Raw genomic sequence first — 17,277 nt, 5'->3', positions numbered from 1 at the left:
CCTGGGATCCAGTCCTGCATCAGGCTGTGCACTCAGCACTGACTCTGTTTGAGAGTCTCTCTTCCTCCCCCTCCATCTCTCTAAATAATTTTTTTTTTTAAAGATTTTATTTACTTGTGAGGGACACAGAGAGAGGCAGAGACATAGGCAGAGAGAGAAGCAGGCCTCCCGCAAGGAGCCTGATGCGGGACTCAATCTCGGATGCCGGGATCACGCACTGAACCAAGGGCAGACGCTCAGTTGCTGAGCCACCCAGGCGTCCCTAAAATAAGTAAATCTTTAAAAAAAATCATCAGTGTATTTTGTAGCCCTATGCTGGTTCCCCACCCGCGGACTTAAGGAAGTCGGACCATGAGGTCAACACTCCTCCTCAGCCCTGGACACACACGGCGTGGGCGGGTCACCATCCTCGGCCAATCTCGAGGGCTGGCTGGAGCCAGGGAAGGGCCAGCGGGGACGCTTTCCCAAATTTGGGGCTGTCGCGCTCATTACTGGTACACTGGCTACAGAGGCTGCCAGCGGGGTCAGCCCCGAGAGTGGCTCAGACCGAGGGAAGTACATGGAAAAGCCACACACGCGCAGGACTCCCGGGTACCTACCCCTCATCCGGGGCCCTCATCCGGGGCCCTCATCCGGGGCCCTCACCCGGGGCCCTCACCCGGGGCTCGCTTCCGCTCACCGCCATCGGACTCCTCCCCCGGAAGTGCCACTGAGAAGCGCCGTGCTCCAGGCTATCTAGAGCGACCCGGGAAAGCCTGGGGCTGCCCTTAGAGCGAGAGTGTCTGTGCCGGGACGGCCGCTTGGCCTGCCCCTCCACTCGGGTGAGTCCCCGGCAGCCGTTCGGGGTCGCGGTGGGCGTCGCCGTTAGTTTAGGCTCCCGGGAAGGAGGGGGAGGGGCCGGTCCCGGCCGAAGGCGGTTCCCGTCCCCAGGAGCGCTCCGGGGCCGAGGTGCGAGGACCTGTTTCTCTTCAGTCGGGGTTCACCCTGACGCCCCGCGGACTGAGGGTCTTGCTGCCGGGGCCCGGTGACCCTCCCCGGGGGCGAGCTGGGTCTCAGTGGCCCGCCTCGCCCTTTTGGGGGCGCGTCTTCACCGAACGGGGAAGTGGGAGGAGGGCAGCGCCGCGCGAGGCCTTCCGAGGGTTGGGCGCCGCGGCCCTTTCTGAGGGCTGTGGAAGCGGGCCGGAGCCCGGTGGCGTCCTTGGGTTTGAAGGACACGAGCGAGACCTGTTCGAATCTCAGCCCTTCCCTGGATCCCTGTCAGGGCGGTGGGAAGCGGCCCGCCCAGCTCGTCTGCGTTGGCGGAGGGTCTGACATCTTCCCCCGCCCCCAGAGTGGAATTTTGTTATTAGGCAAGCCCATTTAGTTATTCCAAGTGGGCTGGCAGAGTGTTTGCCAAATAATTCCTCGGGGGCCTGCTTCCAGGAAAAAAAAAATCATAATTAGCATATTTCTCTGGTACAAACTTGAACTTTGAAAGAGGTTTGTACGTTTCACATACTTTAAAGATTTTTAAAATTTTATTTATTCATGAGAGACACAGAGGCAGGCAGGGACAGGCAGAGAGAGAAGCAGGCTCCCTGCGGGGAACCAGATGCGGGACACTGTCCAAGGACCCCGGGATCACGCCCTCAGCCAAAGGCAGACGCTCAACCACTGAGCCACCCAGGCACCCCTCAGATATTTTAAACTTTCCTCAGAAATCTTCTCACACTATTAAGTTGTACGTCCTTGATTTTTATTTTTTCATGAAATACCACAAATTCTGAATTAGTGGAGTTGAAATAAAGCTGCATACTTGGACTGTATGATTCGGTTCTTAAATATTTAAAACTGAGGAATTTCCATTTTTCTTTCTGTTTTATTTAGGTGGTTAGTCGTTAACAATTGTTTTTTATTGAGTATGGACAGATTTGCGATACTTTGCTAAGTCCTGAGGATGTAAAACCATGGGTTGCTTTAATGTAGTACAATAAATTCTCGCAATTTTACCCAGCAGTGATGGTCGTTGTCCTCCAGAACAGGGATGGAGGAAATATCTGCCCAGGAAGCAGCAGGATCACCAATTGTCCAGTTTCAGTCTTTGGAGAGCCCATCTGAGGGTCTGTCCCCAGAGCCTCTGTTCGAGCAGGACACCGACATGGAACAGGAGCTCAACGGGGGTAAGGCAGAGAGAACACGTAAGCCCAAGAGAATGGGGAGTACAGTGGGGCTCCTGGGCCTGGTATGAGAGAGGCCGGGAACTTCAATAAGAAGATGGCTCCTAGGGGAGGTCTGGAAGGGGAGGGACAGTTGTGACTCAGTTCAGTTCTGGTCTGGGCTCTTCTATTAAGGATAGCCCTTCTTTCTTAAATAGGCAGAGTGGTGGACATTTCACTCTGCTCTGGCTTTTGTTTTCATTTGTAAAACCTTGACTTTATCCCAGTTTCACATCCAGAAAAATTTCTAAGATATGCTGCTTTTGCTGCATCTCACAATCCTTGCCTTGCTTTTACTTCCTCTTAGATTTAGGGCTTGTCTCTCCCCCTGTTCCCTTCACTTAGTTTCTTTCCTCCTTGATGACTTTGTGAGCTTTGCCACTTGCCATTCTGTTGTAGCCGCAATGTTTGTGACTAATCTAATTTTGGCCAAAAAAGCAACCATTTAATTCCTTGGTTGAGCACAACTCCTATAGTGTACACATATCACATATTGACTCCACAGTAACATCTTTATGTATCATATAGATAGGTTGACATGTCTTTACTTTTTTTGTTTTGTAAGAACCTTGTCTTAGATTGTTTGTGGCCCACTGCAGTGCCTGAAATAACATGTGTCAGCAACACCACTTAAATGCCACAGTATTGTGGGGCATTGTGGGAGTGTGGAAAAGGTTGTGAGGAAACATGACCATTCCTAATCTTTGGAGCCTCTCACACTGGTTGCAGGGACAGTGCCCATTCACGATGAAGGCTCACTGAAATTTACAGAGCAGTGTGTGGGAAAGCATCAGAAATCAACTAAATCATCATTGCTCTGGACAAGTCACTGCAAGTCTTTATGCTTTGCTTTGCCCATCTGCAAAACAGGTATAGTGGGTACCCTCCTGTTTAGAGGAATGTCCTGCCATGAGAATAAAGTGAAATATGAGATTTCATAAGAAAGTCTTGTATCTTGGTCTACACATGGGTAGGGAGGGTAGGCCAATGCTGAGAAGGAGCAGAGTAGGTACACTCAGTACCTGATAAATGTTCATTGGTTTACTAGAATGTTGATGTGAAGAAGGGTCCCACTGACTCCCTCTTCTTTCAGGGAGCCCTGGGGGAAGGGTTGCTCTCACTCTTGGCTCCTTTCTCCTCCCTCAGCTCCACCTGTTCCCCAGGTGCCTGCTCTTCCCCATGAGGGAAGCCCAGGAGACCAGGCAGCTACGCTCCTGACAGCCAGGTACCAGGTGAGCTGAGGAACCCTCTGCTTTTCCTCAGGGACTGTTGCTATTGATCGAGTGTGGCCCTTCCCTCATCCCATCCATAAACCCTGCCTTGAAGTTTTTTCAGTAGCAGACCCCAGTTTGGGAATTGATCCTCTGCAGAGACCTGGACTTCACACAAATCACCTTCCCATCTCCCCACGACCACCAGTAAACACTGTTCCTTCTCTATCCCTAGTGCTGTGATGGGTGCTCATTAGATGTTAAAGATTATGGAACTCATTCCCAAGTTTCTAGTCTGTTTTCCCTCCTCCCTAGCTTTGCTACACACTGGAAACCCTCTCTGTGTCATCATTTTGTTCTTCATTTTCTGGCCATGATACTGTGTGGCCTCATTCCCCAGAGCAGCCAGGCTGTGTTATTTCAGGAGTTTGTGACATTCGAGGATGTGGCTGTGCACCTTACTCGAGAGGAATGGGGATGCCTGGACCCTGTTCAGAGGGATCTCTACAGAGAAGTGATGTTAGAGAATTATGGGAACGTGGTCTCACTGGGTAAGGACTTTCTTATTATTCAGTTTACCTATTAGGATTTCTTTACTTCCTTGTTTCTGAGGAGGTTGCAAGGTCTCTGAGAAAGTGGAGTGTGGCTCAGATTCCAGGTCTTAGAACCTCTGAATCCTCCATCTTCAAGGTCATCTCCTCTGGGAGTGGGTTTTCTCCGGGGGTTTCAAGATGAGACATTTTATTTCTTATCTTTAATTAATGCTTCCTGTTTTCATGGGGTATCTGTTTCCTGTAAGCAAAGAGAAACTTGCTTGTGCTTTGCCTAAGTTCTCACCTTCCCTATCTTTTCCTCTTTTTTGAGAGAGATCCTAGAGCCTCCCAGTCCACAATCAGACAGTTTCCTTCCTAGTAATTCAGTGTCCCTGTATCTGGAAGTTTTACATTTTCCTTGGAAGAAGAAGTGCCTTTTTTAAAAGATAGGCTAAAATCCTTGTTGAATAATCCTTTACCTCTTAACATCCCTAAATTCATCTCCAAGCAGGCAGAGTTTGAGAGACTTCATTTAGAGACCTGACTCACTGCGAGTCTATTTCAGTGAATCATTCAGATGGTAGTCCTAAGTAACCTCACCCCGAGTAGCAGAAGTTTCAGCTTTAAACCGAGTCTCTCCTTTATCATTTGGATGGTACAGTAGGCTCTTGTGATTAGGCACCCAGTAGTGCTCTAGTGCAACATCAGTGGGGCTGTTGGCAGCTCCCTTTGATGTGATCATTCTCCTTTTCCTTTTTTTTTTGCCTGTCTTTGCTTCTGCTTTTTTAATTTTTTAAATGTGTGTATGTATTTAATCACACTTTTTCTTTTCTCTCACTCTCTCTCTCTTTTTTTTTTTTTGGCTTTGCCTATGCTGGTGGCATCCTGGGTGTTCCTTTGTCTCCTTGATTACGCTCAAGATGAAAGAAGTCTTTTTACCTGTGGGGAGGCACCCTGCCCACTGGGAAGGTTTTTAGTGTGTTTCCCATTCCTGGCTCTTTGATCTTTGTAGGCATACTTCTCCGCCTTCCTACCACCCGGATTCATAGTGTGAATTCCTGCCCGGCCCTGAGTCATACCCAGGCAAGTGCTTTCTCTGGAGAAACACTTGCAGTTCTTTCAGCAGGAATCTCCAAGAGATGGCCCAGGTATCGGCTTCCCATCGATATTGCTCGTCCCCGCTCGGAAACCCCTTTTCCACGATTGTAAGATATTATACTTGATTGATGCTCTCAGGATGCCACCACTGTGTAAAATTGCAGCTCCTTAGATGACCTTTGTTAAATTTCTGAAGGGCCAAGGAAGCCCTGTTGCAGCCAAATACAGTTTGAACCTGAATTCTGAGTTTATTCATAAGCCACGGTTGGTGGTCATCTACTTGTGTTCTGAGAAACCACAGAGTTCAACTCCAGTTCTTCAGTTATGACCTTTTCATGTTGTTTTAGAATGTGGAACATATACTGTGCACCCCCTCCCCTTTTCTGTAGTGAATATGACCTGCCCCTCCTATTGTCTGACTTTCCTGCAACCCCTGGGCTTTCCTCATGTTTAACACTCTAGACTTCTTTAAGTCCCCATGGCCCCCTCCAAGACCCTGACTTTGTCCCCTTTATTCTTCATGGTGCTATACAGATTGATGCATTTGAATGACCTTTCCTAATCAAGTGTTCCTTAGCTCTGTCCTTGATGGATGGGAAATGGGAGGGCAAAGAGTTTAATTTCTTTATTTCAGGGTATGAAATTGAATGTATATTTAACAACTTTGTAAACTGTAAAGTGATGTAATTGTAAACTACTGTTAATTTTACCTAATAATTACATAATTTCCAACAGTTAATCTGTCTACTTTTTGGAGTAAACAAACTTTTTAGCACTTTAATTAGCCTAGTAGCACAGTGTGCTATTAGACTGAACTTTATCCCATTTCCTGTGTCATCTCTGTATATATACAGGACATGCATGCACACACACAGACTGGCTACAAACACATACAAGAAACTCTCCTGTCCTGTTTACCTTACTTTTGTGACCAAGACAGCATCATTTTAGTAATTATTTTTTACAGTCCTTAGGAAGTTGTTTTCATATTTGTGGGCTCAGCAAACTCCACCTGATGTGTAAGTTTATACACTTATTTAGCTTAATATTTGGTGTTGTAAAATATGGACATTGTAATTCAGTTCCTGACTTACCAGCCCCACTGTCAGGTTCACATCTTTTTCCCTCGGTAGTAGCTCAATTGTATTTGTCACAGACATCAAAACTTTTTTGTTTGGGTAAGTGCTTCTACTATTTAGTAGTAAACATACAGAGTATGAGCAGCTGAGTAAAAGAATAAAGTAAGTAAAAAGTCCTATTTTTCATTACCAAATCTAAAGAGAAGCATGTTCTGTTGACAGCGAATGAATTACTGACTTGAGGGTCATACCCAAAGGGAATTTATCTGTGACTTAGTGCTGGAGGTTAAGACCAGGAAAGTGGTCTGGATTGCATTTCACACAGGGTCATTGTGGCTGGTACCTTATTAGATGATATCAGAAACATGCCTATCAGAACTCTAGCTGTTAAGGAAGTTGATAAATCAGGAAATGTTTGGCACATAAACCTTTGCTTTTCGAAGTTGATGTCATTAGGACAAAAATGATTTTGTATAGAATGTCTTTTACTGCCATGGCTATTTACTGTTTATTGAGAGCCAATATGTTACAAGGTACTATTTAATCCTTACCATAACCCTGTGAGCAGATGTTATTCTATTTTATACCTGAGGAGACTGAGGCTCAAAAGTTAACTGATATGTGCAGGGTCAGAACTAGGCATAGGGACACCTTGGTGGCTCAGCGGTTGAGCGTTCACCTTCGGCTCAGGTTGTGATCCTGGGGTTTGGAATCAAGTACTGCATTGGGCTTTCCACAGGGAACCTGCTTCTCCCTCTGCCTGTATCTCTCTCTGTCTCTCTTTCTCTCTGTGTGTGTCTCTCATGAATAAAGAGATAAAATCTTAAAAAAAAAAAAAAAAGAACTAGGCATAGGACTCAGATCTGAATCTGAAGCTCATGCTCTTTTTCATTGTTTTGCCCCTTAGGACAATTAGTCCAACCACATATGGTGGGGTTTTTGTTTGTTTGTTTTATTTTTTCTTTTTTTAAAGATTTTATTTATTTATTCATGAGAGACACATAAAGAGAGAGAGGCAGAGGGAGAAGCAGGCTCCATGCAGGGAGCCCGACGTGGAACTCAATCCTAGGGCCCCAGGATCATGCCCTGGGCTGAAGGTGGCGCTAAACCGTTGAGCCACCCGGGCTGCCCTGTTTGTTTGCTTTAAAGCTTTCTCTCTCTCTCTCTCTCTTTTTTTTTTTTTTTTTTTTTAAGATTTTATTTATTCATGAGAGACACAGAGAGAGAGAGAGGCAGAGACAGAGGCAGAGGGAGAAACAGGCTCCATGTAGGGAGCCTGATGCGGAACTCGATTCCGGCCAGGATCATGCCCTGGGCCGAACTGCTGAGCTACCTGGGCTGCCCTATTTATCTTTTTATTTAAAGAGAGAGAACAATGGGGAGGGGCAGAGGGAGAGAAAGTCCCAATCTGACTGTGCTTTAGCACAGTGCTCAATGTGGAGCTTGATCTCATGACCCTCTCAGATCATGGGCTGAGCTGAAACCAAGAGTCAGACACTCAACCGACTGTGCCACTCATGGGCTCCACATGTGATTTTTTTATATTCTTATGGCTTTATACTCTGATGACAATTAGAAATTTCATAGCTGTGAAAAATTGGACAGTTGGGTATTAGGTTGTACAGTTTGTGAGCAGAAAGAACATGCATTCGAGAAGAAGTAAAATCGTCTAGGGATACCATTAAATCTACACAGGAACAGTATTACCAAGGAGGGATTTTATTTGTATATTTAAGGACCAAGAAGAAGGGCATAAAGCTTTCATAAAGCTTCCTTGGGTTGGTGCCAAGGATTAAATTAGATTAAATTATGTGTGTAAGTACCTGGCTTACGGTAGTTATTTAAATTAATTTTTGGAAAGGACTTCAAGTGATAAGAGCTAGAGATAAGATTTAAAAATTATTTAAAGAAAATTTTAAAGTAGGCACTATGCTCAGCATGGAGCCCAGCATGGGGCTTGAACTCATAACCCTGAGATCAAGGCCTGACCTGAGATCAAGAGTCAGATGTTTAACCAGCTGAGCCACCCAGGTGCCCCAGATCAGATTTTTTAAAACAAATTTCAGGACTGTGTTCAAATTATTTTTTTATAGTGGAATTTCCTCAAATTGAATATTACTCATACTTTTGTGTAGGAGTTGGATTTTTAAGGAGACTTTCATTTCTTTGATAGTGAGTCATATTGTTTCCTTTTTAAAATTTTAATTTTTTTTATATTTAGATTTTTATTTATTTATTCATGAGAGATACAGAGAGAGAGGCAGAGACATAGGCAGAGGGAGAAGCAGGCTCCATGCAGGAAGCCTGATGTGGGACTCGATCCCAGGACTCCAGGATCATGCCCTGAGCCAAAGTCAGATGCTTAACTGCTGAGCCACCCAGGCATCTCTTTATTTTATTTTTTTAGATTTTATTTATTCACGAGAGACCTAGGCAGAGGGAGAAGTAGGCTCCTCACGGGGAGCTTAATGGGAAACTCAATCCTAGGGCTTTGGGATCACAACCTGAGCCAAAGGCAGACACTCAACCACTGAACTACCCAGGTGCCCCTTAGTTTCCTTTTAATTAGAATATCCTTGACTCCAAATCTGTTGAATCCTGGCTTTCTGTGTATTAATCTAGTGACCATTTCTCTGTTCTTTTTATTATTTTTACCTTTTACTCCATCGTCAGTATGTTGATCTTCTGTTGTTTTTCTGTATGTATTTTGGAGGAAGGGATAGATTTCATTCACAATCATTATTTTTTACTAGTAGACTATGTAAAAGCCAGGTTCCGAAAGATTGTTTGGGTTTGAGGCCTAGCTTCACCAATTACTGTGACCTTGAGCAAGTTACTTAACCTCTCAATCTTAGTTTTATTATTTGTACAATGGTAGTTTCTACTTCTTAAAGTTATGATGAGTATTAAGTTATTGACAATCTGGAAAGTTCTTGGTGTGGTCCTGTGGTCCTTTGCACCCACTACATGTGTAGTGCACCTTAACTTAATATTTTAATTAGACTGATGATAGAGCTGATTTTAAGTTTGTATTTCAAACCCTGTTCTCTCATTGACACTGTAGTCTTTTACCTCGCACTGCCTACTAGGGATTTTCTCTTATTCCTCCCTGCATTAACTTAAACACAGTCTAAAATCAAACCTATCTTTCCATGTGGAAACCATCCTTTTTTGTTGTGTGTAGGTGATATAGGTGTAGATATAGAATAACCAAAATTTGCTTCAGTTATCAAATACTTAGAAACACTTTAATATCTGAGTAAAAGTAACAAATTCTGTTAGAATTCTGAGCAGAATATTTGCTGCTTCATGTCACACTTTTTTTTTAAAACTTGCAAAACTTTCATTTGACTCAAAGGACCTCAACTAAATAAGCATCCAAGCATCCAAAAGAGGGAATAGACAATTAATACCCAGCAGGAATTCAGAAACACAGTAAATGCCTTATATCTGTTCTGCTCTGTCTGTTCATAGTCTCTCACATGGAATCCCAAGAGGACAGCTGTTGGTTTGTCATATTTTCCAGGCCCAGCACCCTTTTAGAAACTGGTTATCTGTTATATGTTGACACTAGGACACAAAATTGGCGCTCAATAAGTAGGTCTTAAGTAAATAAATCCGAAGTAGTATAAGATACATGGTCTTTTCTAGTAAGAGTTTATAAATGAAGTAGGGATAATTCCTGAAACCAATTAAATAAAAATCTATAAACTCCATTATATAGTGACATGTCAGGATTAGGGGAACGAATAATAAATTGTGTAGACATTGAGTAGGTGGGGAGAAAGGCTTTTGGAATTGACAGGCTTGAGCTAGTCCTTGTATGTGTGCTACTAGAAGATTTCTGGGCTGAAGACATAAAAACTGCCCTTTTGATACTATAATAGTTCTGCCCCCTCAGGATCAGACTGCTTCTTGCTTTTGCTTTAAAGGAGATTAGATCCTAAGAGTCCATTATGTAAGTCAAGAAAGACCATTTTTATTTGAAAGTTCACATTTATTGCACTTTCTCTCTGTATTGGATTATAGTTGGTTGTTTTTCTATTTTTACATACTTTCCATATGGGAGACCCCCCAGAGATATTTGTTGAATAAACAAAAGTGTAAGCTTCTAATTGGTAAGAATGTGTTATGCTATTTTGTTTTCTCGTATGCCCTGAAGTGAATTGAGATTGGTGAAGTTTCTTGAGATTGGTTCTTAGACTATATATTCAGTGTTCACTGATTCTTTTGCTCCAGTTTAGCTCACCACACAGCATGTGCTTAAGTATTCACCTTCCTCCAGTCCAGTGAAGTTATATTTTGATGACTTCCCTTTTGATCAGGTCTAATACTTATAGACCAGTTCTAATACAAAAATTAATCAATCTATAGGCAACAGCTGAAGAGTGTATATGATCACTTCTGTGAAGACAGGTACATACCCATGCTCAAATTCCCTTGTTTGAATAATGTATAAATGAATACTTCTCCCAAAGTCATCAATGCCCTGTAACACACCTCTTTCCGGAGCACAAATAAGAGCTCCTTGTAGAGGATCTTTGCCCTTCTCACTCTCCAGGGCTTCCCTAATGTCTTCTAAGAATTTACATTATCTATCTATTAACCATTAGTTAAAAAATGGCTTGGTGTAGTGTCTGGGGATAAATTGCCACATCCCATTTCCTTCTCTGTGAGCAGGATTTCCATTTTCCAAGCCTGATGGGATCTCCCAGCTGGAACAAGATCTACAGGTCTTTGATCTGGAAACTAAGAATAGAGAAGTCTTAAGAGATGACTGCTCAGGTGAGTAAGGTAGAATCAATTAGATGGAATTAGTAGGGAAGTAAGAGTCCAGTTGTTGAGCCAAGTTGTAGCTGCTTTAGCAAGCAGAATGAAGAGCTCCGTCTCTATACCAGATGGAGAGCTCCTTCCTTTTCCCTTCAGTTCTGATGAAGTCTTTGCATTTATTTTATCCCTTATCATCTACAAGTTATACTGAGTCCCTTATTCAAGTTGCTTATCTGTAATTCTTTTGTACTACTTCCCTATTAGCTCCTTTGAAACACCTTATTTAGTTATCTTCTTACTCTACTGAAAATGTCCTCTGTTTCTACCATACCCTGAACCATTTGGATATTACCTTTCTGCTCCTATTCATGCCCTTAACATCTGCTGTTGAGATTTTGTGCCTGTGCTTCAGAGTAGATAAACTTCTCTCATTTTAGTAGATTCTAAGTTATTTAGTTTTCTCCTCTCGAGTTTTTTTTTTTTTCTTTTTTCCCCTAAGCACAGGGTACAGATTACATTTGCATTTTCTATTTATATATTGAATTAGATGGAGAGACCAGAGAAGAGAACAAGCTGTTGATTCCTAAGCAGGAAATTTTGGAAGAAGTACATTCGTACAGAGTGAGAGTAGGAAGACTCAAAAAGGATATTGTCCAAGTTCCTGGGACTAGAGAAGTGTCTAAACCTGAGGACAGATTAGAAAGGCTTCAGGAAATCCTAAGGAAATTTCTCTTCCTGGAGAGAGAGTTTAGGCAAATAACAATCAGCAAGAAAACTTTCACCAGTGAGAATAATGAATGTAATGAACCTGAAAAAAGCTTCAGTCTGGACTCTAGCCTTGATACAGATCAGAGAGTTCTTAGAATACAGAATATTGATGATAGTGATAAGTATGACATGGGTGTGAACCAGAATTCAGCTGCTGGTAAACAAGAACAAATAAATCTAATACAGGATGTCCAGAGTACTGAATATAAGGAAAGCTTAATGGATGTCTCCCACCTTAGTAAATGTGAGAGCATTCCTGCCACGGAGAAATCCTATAAATGTGATGCATGTGAGAAAGTCTTCCATCAGAGCTCTGCCCTTTCTAGACATCAGAGAATTCATACTAGAGAGAAACCCTACAAGTGTAAAGAATGTGAAAAATCTTTCAGCCAGAGTTCGAGTCTTAGTCGACATAAGCGAATACACACTAGAGAAAAACCCTATAAATGTGAAGCATCTGATAAATCCTGTGAAGCATCTGATAAGTCATGTAGTCAGAGCTCAGACCTAATTCCACATAAGAGGATTCACACTAGAGCAAAATCTTACAAATGTAGTAATTGTGAGAGAGTTTTCAGTCGCAGTGTGCATCTTAGTCAGCATCAGAGGATTCACAGAGAGCTGCCCTGTAAGTGCACTGTCTGTGGCAGTGACTTCCATCATACCTCACACCTTGTTGAACATCAGAAAGCCCATTGCGAAGAGAAAACCTATGAGTTCAACGATTGTGGGTTGACCTTTGTTAAACATCAAGGAATTCATCTCAGAGAAAAGCCCTATACATGTAAGGAATGTGGAAAAGACTTCAGATTGAATTCCCATCTTATTCAGCATCAGAGAATCCACACGGGAGAGAAACCCCACGAGTGTAGTGAATGTGGAGAAGCTTTTGGTCAGACTTCATGCCTTGTTCCACGTCATAGAATTCACGGGAAAGAGAAGTCCTATGAGTGTCATGATTATGAGGAAAGTTTCAGTCAGAGCTCAAACCTTGTTCTTCAGCAGGAAGTCCTCCCTAGAGAAAAAGCCTTTGATTGTGATGTGTGGGAAAAGAACCTCAGTCAGAGAGCACAGCTTGTTCAACATCAAAGAATTCATACCAAAGAGAAACCTTATGAATGTGCTGAACGTGGGGAGACGTTTAGTCACATTCAGGCTGCATTCAACATCTGAGAGTTCACACCATGGAGAAATACCATATGTGCTGAAGGTGGTGAAGCCTTCAGTCCTGGCTCACCCTTTAATCAGCATCAGAGAATCCACACCAGAGAGAAACCCTCTGAATGTGATAACTATAGGAAAAGTTTGTCAGCATTAAACTTCATCAACTTCCACAAACCCATACCAATAAGAAAACCTATGGATACCTTGTATGTGGCAAATCTTTCATGCTGTTTTCATATCTTAGTCGCCATTGGAGAATTCTTACTGAAATAAAATTCCACAACTGTAACAAATGTGAAATACCTTTCAGTCAAAGATACTACCTTGTTCAGCATCAAATTCATTCTACGGAAAGAATTCTGTGGAAAGCCTATGAATGTAATAAGCGTGTATGTGCATGGGAGGATTCAGTCATCTTCCACCCCTTATTCAACAAAGAGTCCATGCCCAGGAGAAGCCAGTCAAGTGTAGCAAATTTGACAAGTCTTTCAATGGGAGTTCAAGTCTTTCTCATTGTTAGAATCTCCACACCAAACCAGAATCTGGTACAATACAAATGGAAAGATGTACCTCCACATTTCAGGCTTTACTCAACATCAAAATACTGGAAAGAGAATTTTATATCAGATTGTTAATATATAGCCCTGATCTTTTTCATTGCAAAAGAAGATAGTCTGAGGAGACTTGGTGAATGCAATGGTGTTTCCTCATGGCATTCTTTTATTTAATAGGTGGTGTAAGTAGGTATATAAACTATTTATGGAACTCATTTAAACTATTTTTTTAAATATGGCCTATAAATGTTTTTATTTTTCCTGAAATTTGGTTCCTGTTACAGCTTCTCCAAAATATTGTTGATACACCAATGTAAGAACATAATTAACTTCTGGAAAGTAGCTCATTTAGCTTTTTCCGCTGTTCTCAGCCCAAGTTCTCTCCAAAACAGACTCTTAGGTCTATTGTTTCCTGAGCATCCTACTTCCTGTTCCTTTCCAGCCACAACATTTGGATTCCTGTTGATTTCTCCATCTTCTTAGCACCTTCAAGTGATGGTTTTCTAGTTTTAAGCTTCTCATCAGCAGGTATGCTGCCCCTACTTGATGTTGGTGTTCTTGTGTCTTCTTTCCTAAAGTGAAGCATCTTCCTTTAAAAAGAATTGGATTTCCACATCCACAAGTTTGAAGGATTCTGTCTCCCCTGTGTTTGTGGCAGGTGGCTAAACATTTTCAAACGACACCCAAGTTCTTAGCTGCCATGTCTGCATTCACAGCCCTCTAAAAGAGATGATAAGGACATCAGGGAGCCACAAGACTCCTGGTGGTCTAGCTACATTCACTCAGCGCCTGTTCTGCATGTCAAGTTTAGAATTATTTAATACTCTTCTGTTGAAGGCCAGCAAAATGCTCGGGTCTACTTTTGATAGGGGAAAATATAAAGAACATATACAAAAAATAACTTCATAAGAGAATGCAGCTTCTCAAAAAAGAAATTACTGTTCTTCTGTAATCTCTAGAGAGAGTATTTCAAGAACGTGGCAGGTCTGTTCCTGGTAAAATTTTAACCACTATGATTGCTTCTTTATCTGTTTGGATTTTTGCCCTCTCCACCCACTCTCCCTCATCAATCCTGGACCATATTTGAAATGTGGGGGTTTTGTGTATAGTTGTTTATTCATCACATTTTCTGTATTTTATGAGTCTACAGGCCTTATAAAAGAACTTAGGTTTTTTGATTGATAAAAGTGATCACATGTCAGGATGCCCAGACTTCAGGATCACTGTCAATACCTAGTCAAGAATTCATGATTATTTAGACAGGTGTCAAAGCATTTTATTGTATTTTTCCATCTTAAGCTTCATAACATTTTGTGAATAAGGCAAGGGTTACTTAAAATTCCTACTGTCATTCCAGCAAGTGAGGCCTTCATAGTTCAGATATTATAATATTCATTAGGGATCCTCAACAAATATATAAAAATTTATTGCTTCTTCTATAAGCCTCTTATGGCTAAGCTCTAAGATAGTTCTACCACCGTATTTTGCCTCTTAGCCATCAGCAAGCATAGGATCTTATCAGGTGCAAGTAGAGATCTAAATGAATTGATTTAAATGTAAAAGCAAATGAAAAATGCATGTTTTTTCTCTTTATTTCTGTGTATGCCCTTATGTACAGAGACCAATGGTCACTTCTGGTGATTATGAAGCAGATTAATCCCTAAATAGCAGAATATGTAAAAATCACATGTATGCATTTGGTTTAGGAATGTGCTTTTGTACTTCCACTTGAATAAAGGTGTGTTTGATACTCAGAATCTGTTTCAAAAAATATCTAAAGGCCTCAGCCGGAAGCATTTTGAAACTTGGAGTCACTTTCCTGGCTGCGACACATTTCCTCCCAGAAACCTCCTTCATGACAAGAGTGGAGTGGATCACCATCCTTCATACTGATACAGAGCTTGCTTTTCTACAGACTTCTGGAACAGTCTGAATGTTTAGGATTCTAAAGGTTATTTGATTGGGCTGTTGTTGACACATAAAAATTTTGAGGTTTTGGTAGAACTAGGCAGAGTTTTTTAAAAATAAGTAAAACATTTTAAAACAATGAGAAGCCAGAATAATCCTCGAGGACAATTAACTTGTCTCTTTAACCCTGGAATATTTAATCAGTCCAATATAACAGGAGTTTGTGTTTCTAGTCTTTTTATCCTGAAAACTGGGGAGGGAAGAGAAGAAATCTAATAGCTGAGGTACACCAAATGTGGTCTGTCTTCTGTCCACCTACCTACATGGATATGTATGTATGTTCATATTTAAACTTAATCCTCACAACTCTTCAAGGGAACTAGGTCTCTTTTACAGAGGAACTGAACTGTAGAGAGAGTGAAGAATCTGTTACGGTCACCCAGCAAGTTAATGGCTCAAGTCAGGCCTGACTCCCAGGCTTTTCATTATCATGATGGTATTAGACACATCCCAGAACCCAGAGAAGTTTTCTTTGATAGCTCTTCATTCTCTGTTTACATCCTCAGTGATGGACTATTACCAGTTTGCAATTGATCTTAAATGTTCCCAGAAGCTGTCTGGGACACTAGGAGAAAACATCCCAGTATCTTTTGGGAGCTAGTCAGAGACCCTCCCTGAAACCGGCTTAGATTAATTTTGACGATGACCTGCCACAGGTCAGAGCTCCCAAATTTCTTACCTCCTGTCAAGCTACCTATGCTTCTGTCACCAGATTTACAGTTCCATTTCTCAATGCCTAGAATGTGCTCTCTTTTTCTGCTAATTGGAACTTGCTGATTGATGGACATGTATTAGGTTTCCTACCACTTCTGGTTAAATTGTAGCAGTGAAGCAATGTGGGTAATGGGGAAATCAAGTTTGATTACTTGGTTTTTGGCTTGAACGAAAAAGTAGATGTAGACTGTAGACATGGGGACCCCTGGAAGAGGAGCAGGAAGAGTATTTCAGGCAAAAGAGCATGTCAGAAGGTCTTCAGGTGAGAGTATGGCATTTTTGAGGAAATAAGCTCTCTGGAGGATTGCCTCACCCTAGGAAGTAGTTTGGGAGCAACTGAGGAAGTCTAAGAATGAAGTTTAAAGGAGACCCCTGGGGTGTCAACAGCAAAGCCCAATGGGATTCTCACATCTGAAAATGTGACATCTAGTCTTTGATTCAGTAGTACAGTTGCCAGATACTGTGCTATTCAATGCTACCCCATGGGCACAGTTAATGTAAACGAATCAAACCATCTATTAGGTAATGATGACTATGACAGATTAAGGTAGTAGTCCTAGCAATGACTCTGCAATTTACATATCTGTGTTTGAATTTTGCTATTTATGGGCTGTGTGACTTTGGAAATTTTACTTAGCCTCTCTAGGTTTCCTTGTCTATAGAATGGTTAATAGCATGAAAATTAAGTGCGGTAATGTAAAAGGTACTGGTCATACATTAAATTCCAAAAAGTTATGAATATAAACACCAATATAAAAACCCATGAAAATATGTGGTTAGCATAAAAGCTAAAAAAAAAAAAAAAAAGAGGGAATTAAGGAGCAAGCATTTAGAAGTACAGGACTAGCATTGTCCAGGAAGGGATACCCTGGGTTTGGAGAACTTAAATATGGCTCTAGGGGTCATCAGGAATGGAGACCGGTAGGAACTGCCTCCCCATAGGCACTCCTTACTGGAGTCAGCAAACCTGTCTCTTCTTGCTAACGTTTGTACCCTATGGCGTCACATCTTACACTCCTTTCGAAATACGGGCTCATGAAGGAACAAGTGTTTCATCCAGGACTGGAAGGATTTTAAACAGCCCACCGTATGAGTCAGTGAGAAAATAAATACTGGAATCTTTAATTCTGTTGATGCATCCAATTCACCTTCACTTTTAGAAAATGGTTAACCTCTTACATTTGTATCCCATTCATGTTTATAAATTTACAACTTGGGCAGAA

The 17,277-nt window shown here is 41.9% G+C and overlaps 2 protein-coding genes across 22 annotated transcripts in view; one reads left to right on the top strand and one right to left on the bottom strand.

The window, feature by feature from the left end:
- The window catches only part of FAM200A (family with sequence similarity 200 member A), a 9,790-nt gene extending 8,979 nt beyond the window's left edge, over window positions 1-811 (bottom strand). The window contains exon 1 of one of the 3 annotated variants that reach the window (XM_025426152.3): window positions 680-811. The gene's annotated coding sequence lies outside the window, so the exon portion shown is untranslated. Of the gene's footprint in view, window positions 1-599 lie in introns of all 3 variants that reach the window. The other 2 variants (XM_025426148.3, XM_049110833.1) reach the window with 2 other exon arrangements.
- Window positions 680-17,277, top strand: ZNF655 (zinc finger protein 655). 19 transcript variants are annotated; one of them, XR_007410995.1, is made up of 7 exons: window positions 680-821; window positions 1,997-2,159; window positions 3,342-3,427; window positions 3,831-3,957; window positions 4,952-10,532; window positions 10,797-10,901; window positions 15,153-17,277. XR_007410995.1 is itself a non-coding variant. In XM_049110817.1 (7 exons), the coding sequence occupies exons 2-6, from the start codon at window positions 2,024-2,026 to the stop codon at window positions 10,884-10,886; spliced, it is 534 nt and encodes a 177-aa protein (XP_048966774.1). In that variant the 5' UTR covers window positions 680-821; window positions 1,997-2,023; the 3' UTR covers window positions 10,887-10,901; window positions 15,153-17,277. The 19 variants fall into 19 exon arrangements, 16 of the variants coding, with proteins under 16 accessions (XP_048966774.1, XP_048966775.1, XP_025281924.1 ...); XR_007410996.1 differs by having other exon boundaries at window positions 3,807-3,957; window positions 4,952-5,087; XM_049110817.1 differs by having other exon boundaries at window positions 3,807-3,957; window positions 4,952-5,022.

The sequence above is a fragment of the Canis lupus genome, chromosome 6 (assembly GCF_003254725.2).
Source record: "Canis lupus dingo isolate Sandy chromosome 6, ASM325472v2, whole genome shotgun sequence".
NCBI lineage: Eukaryota > Metazoa > Chordata > Mammalia > Carnivora > Canidae > Canis > Canis lupus.
Note: the sequence above shows the minus strand (reverse complement) of the source record. Positions and strands in the feature narration are given on the sequence as shown.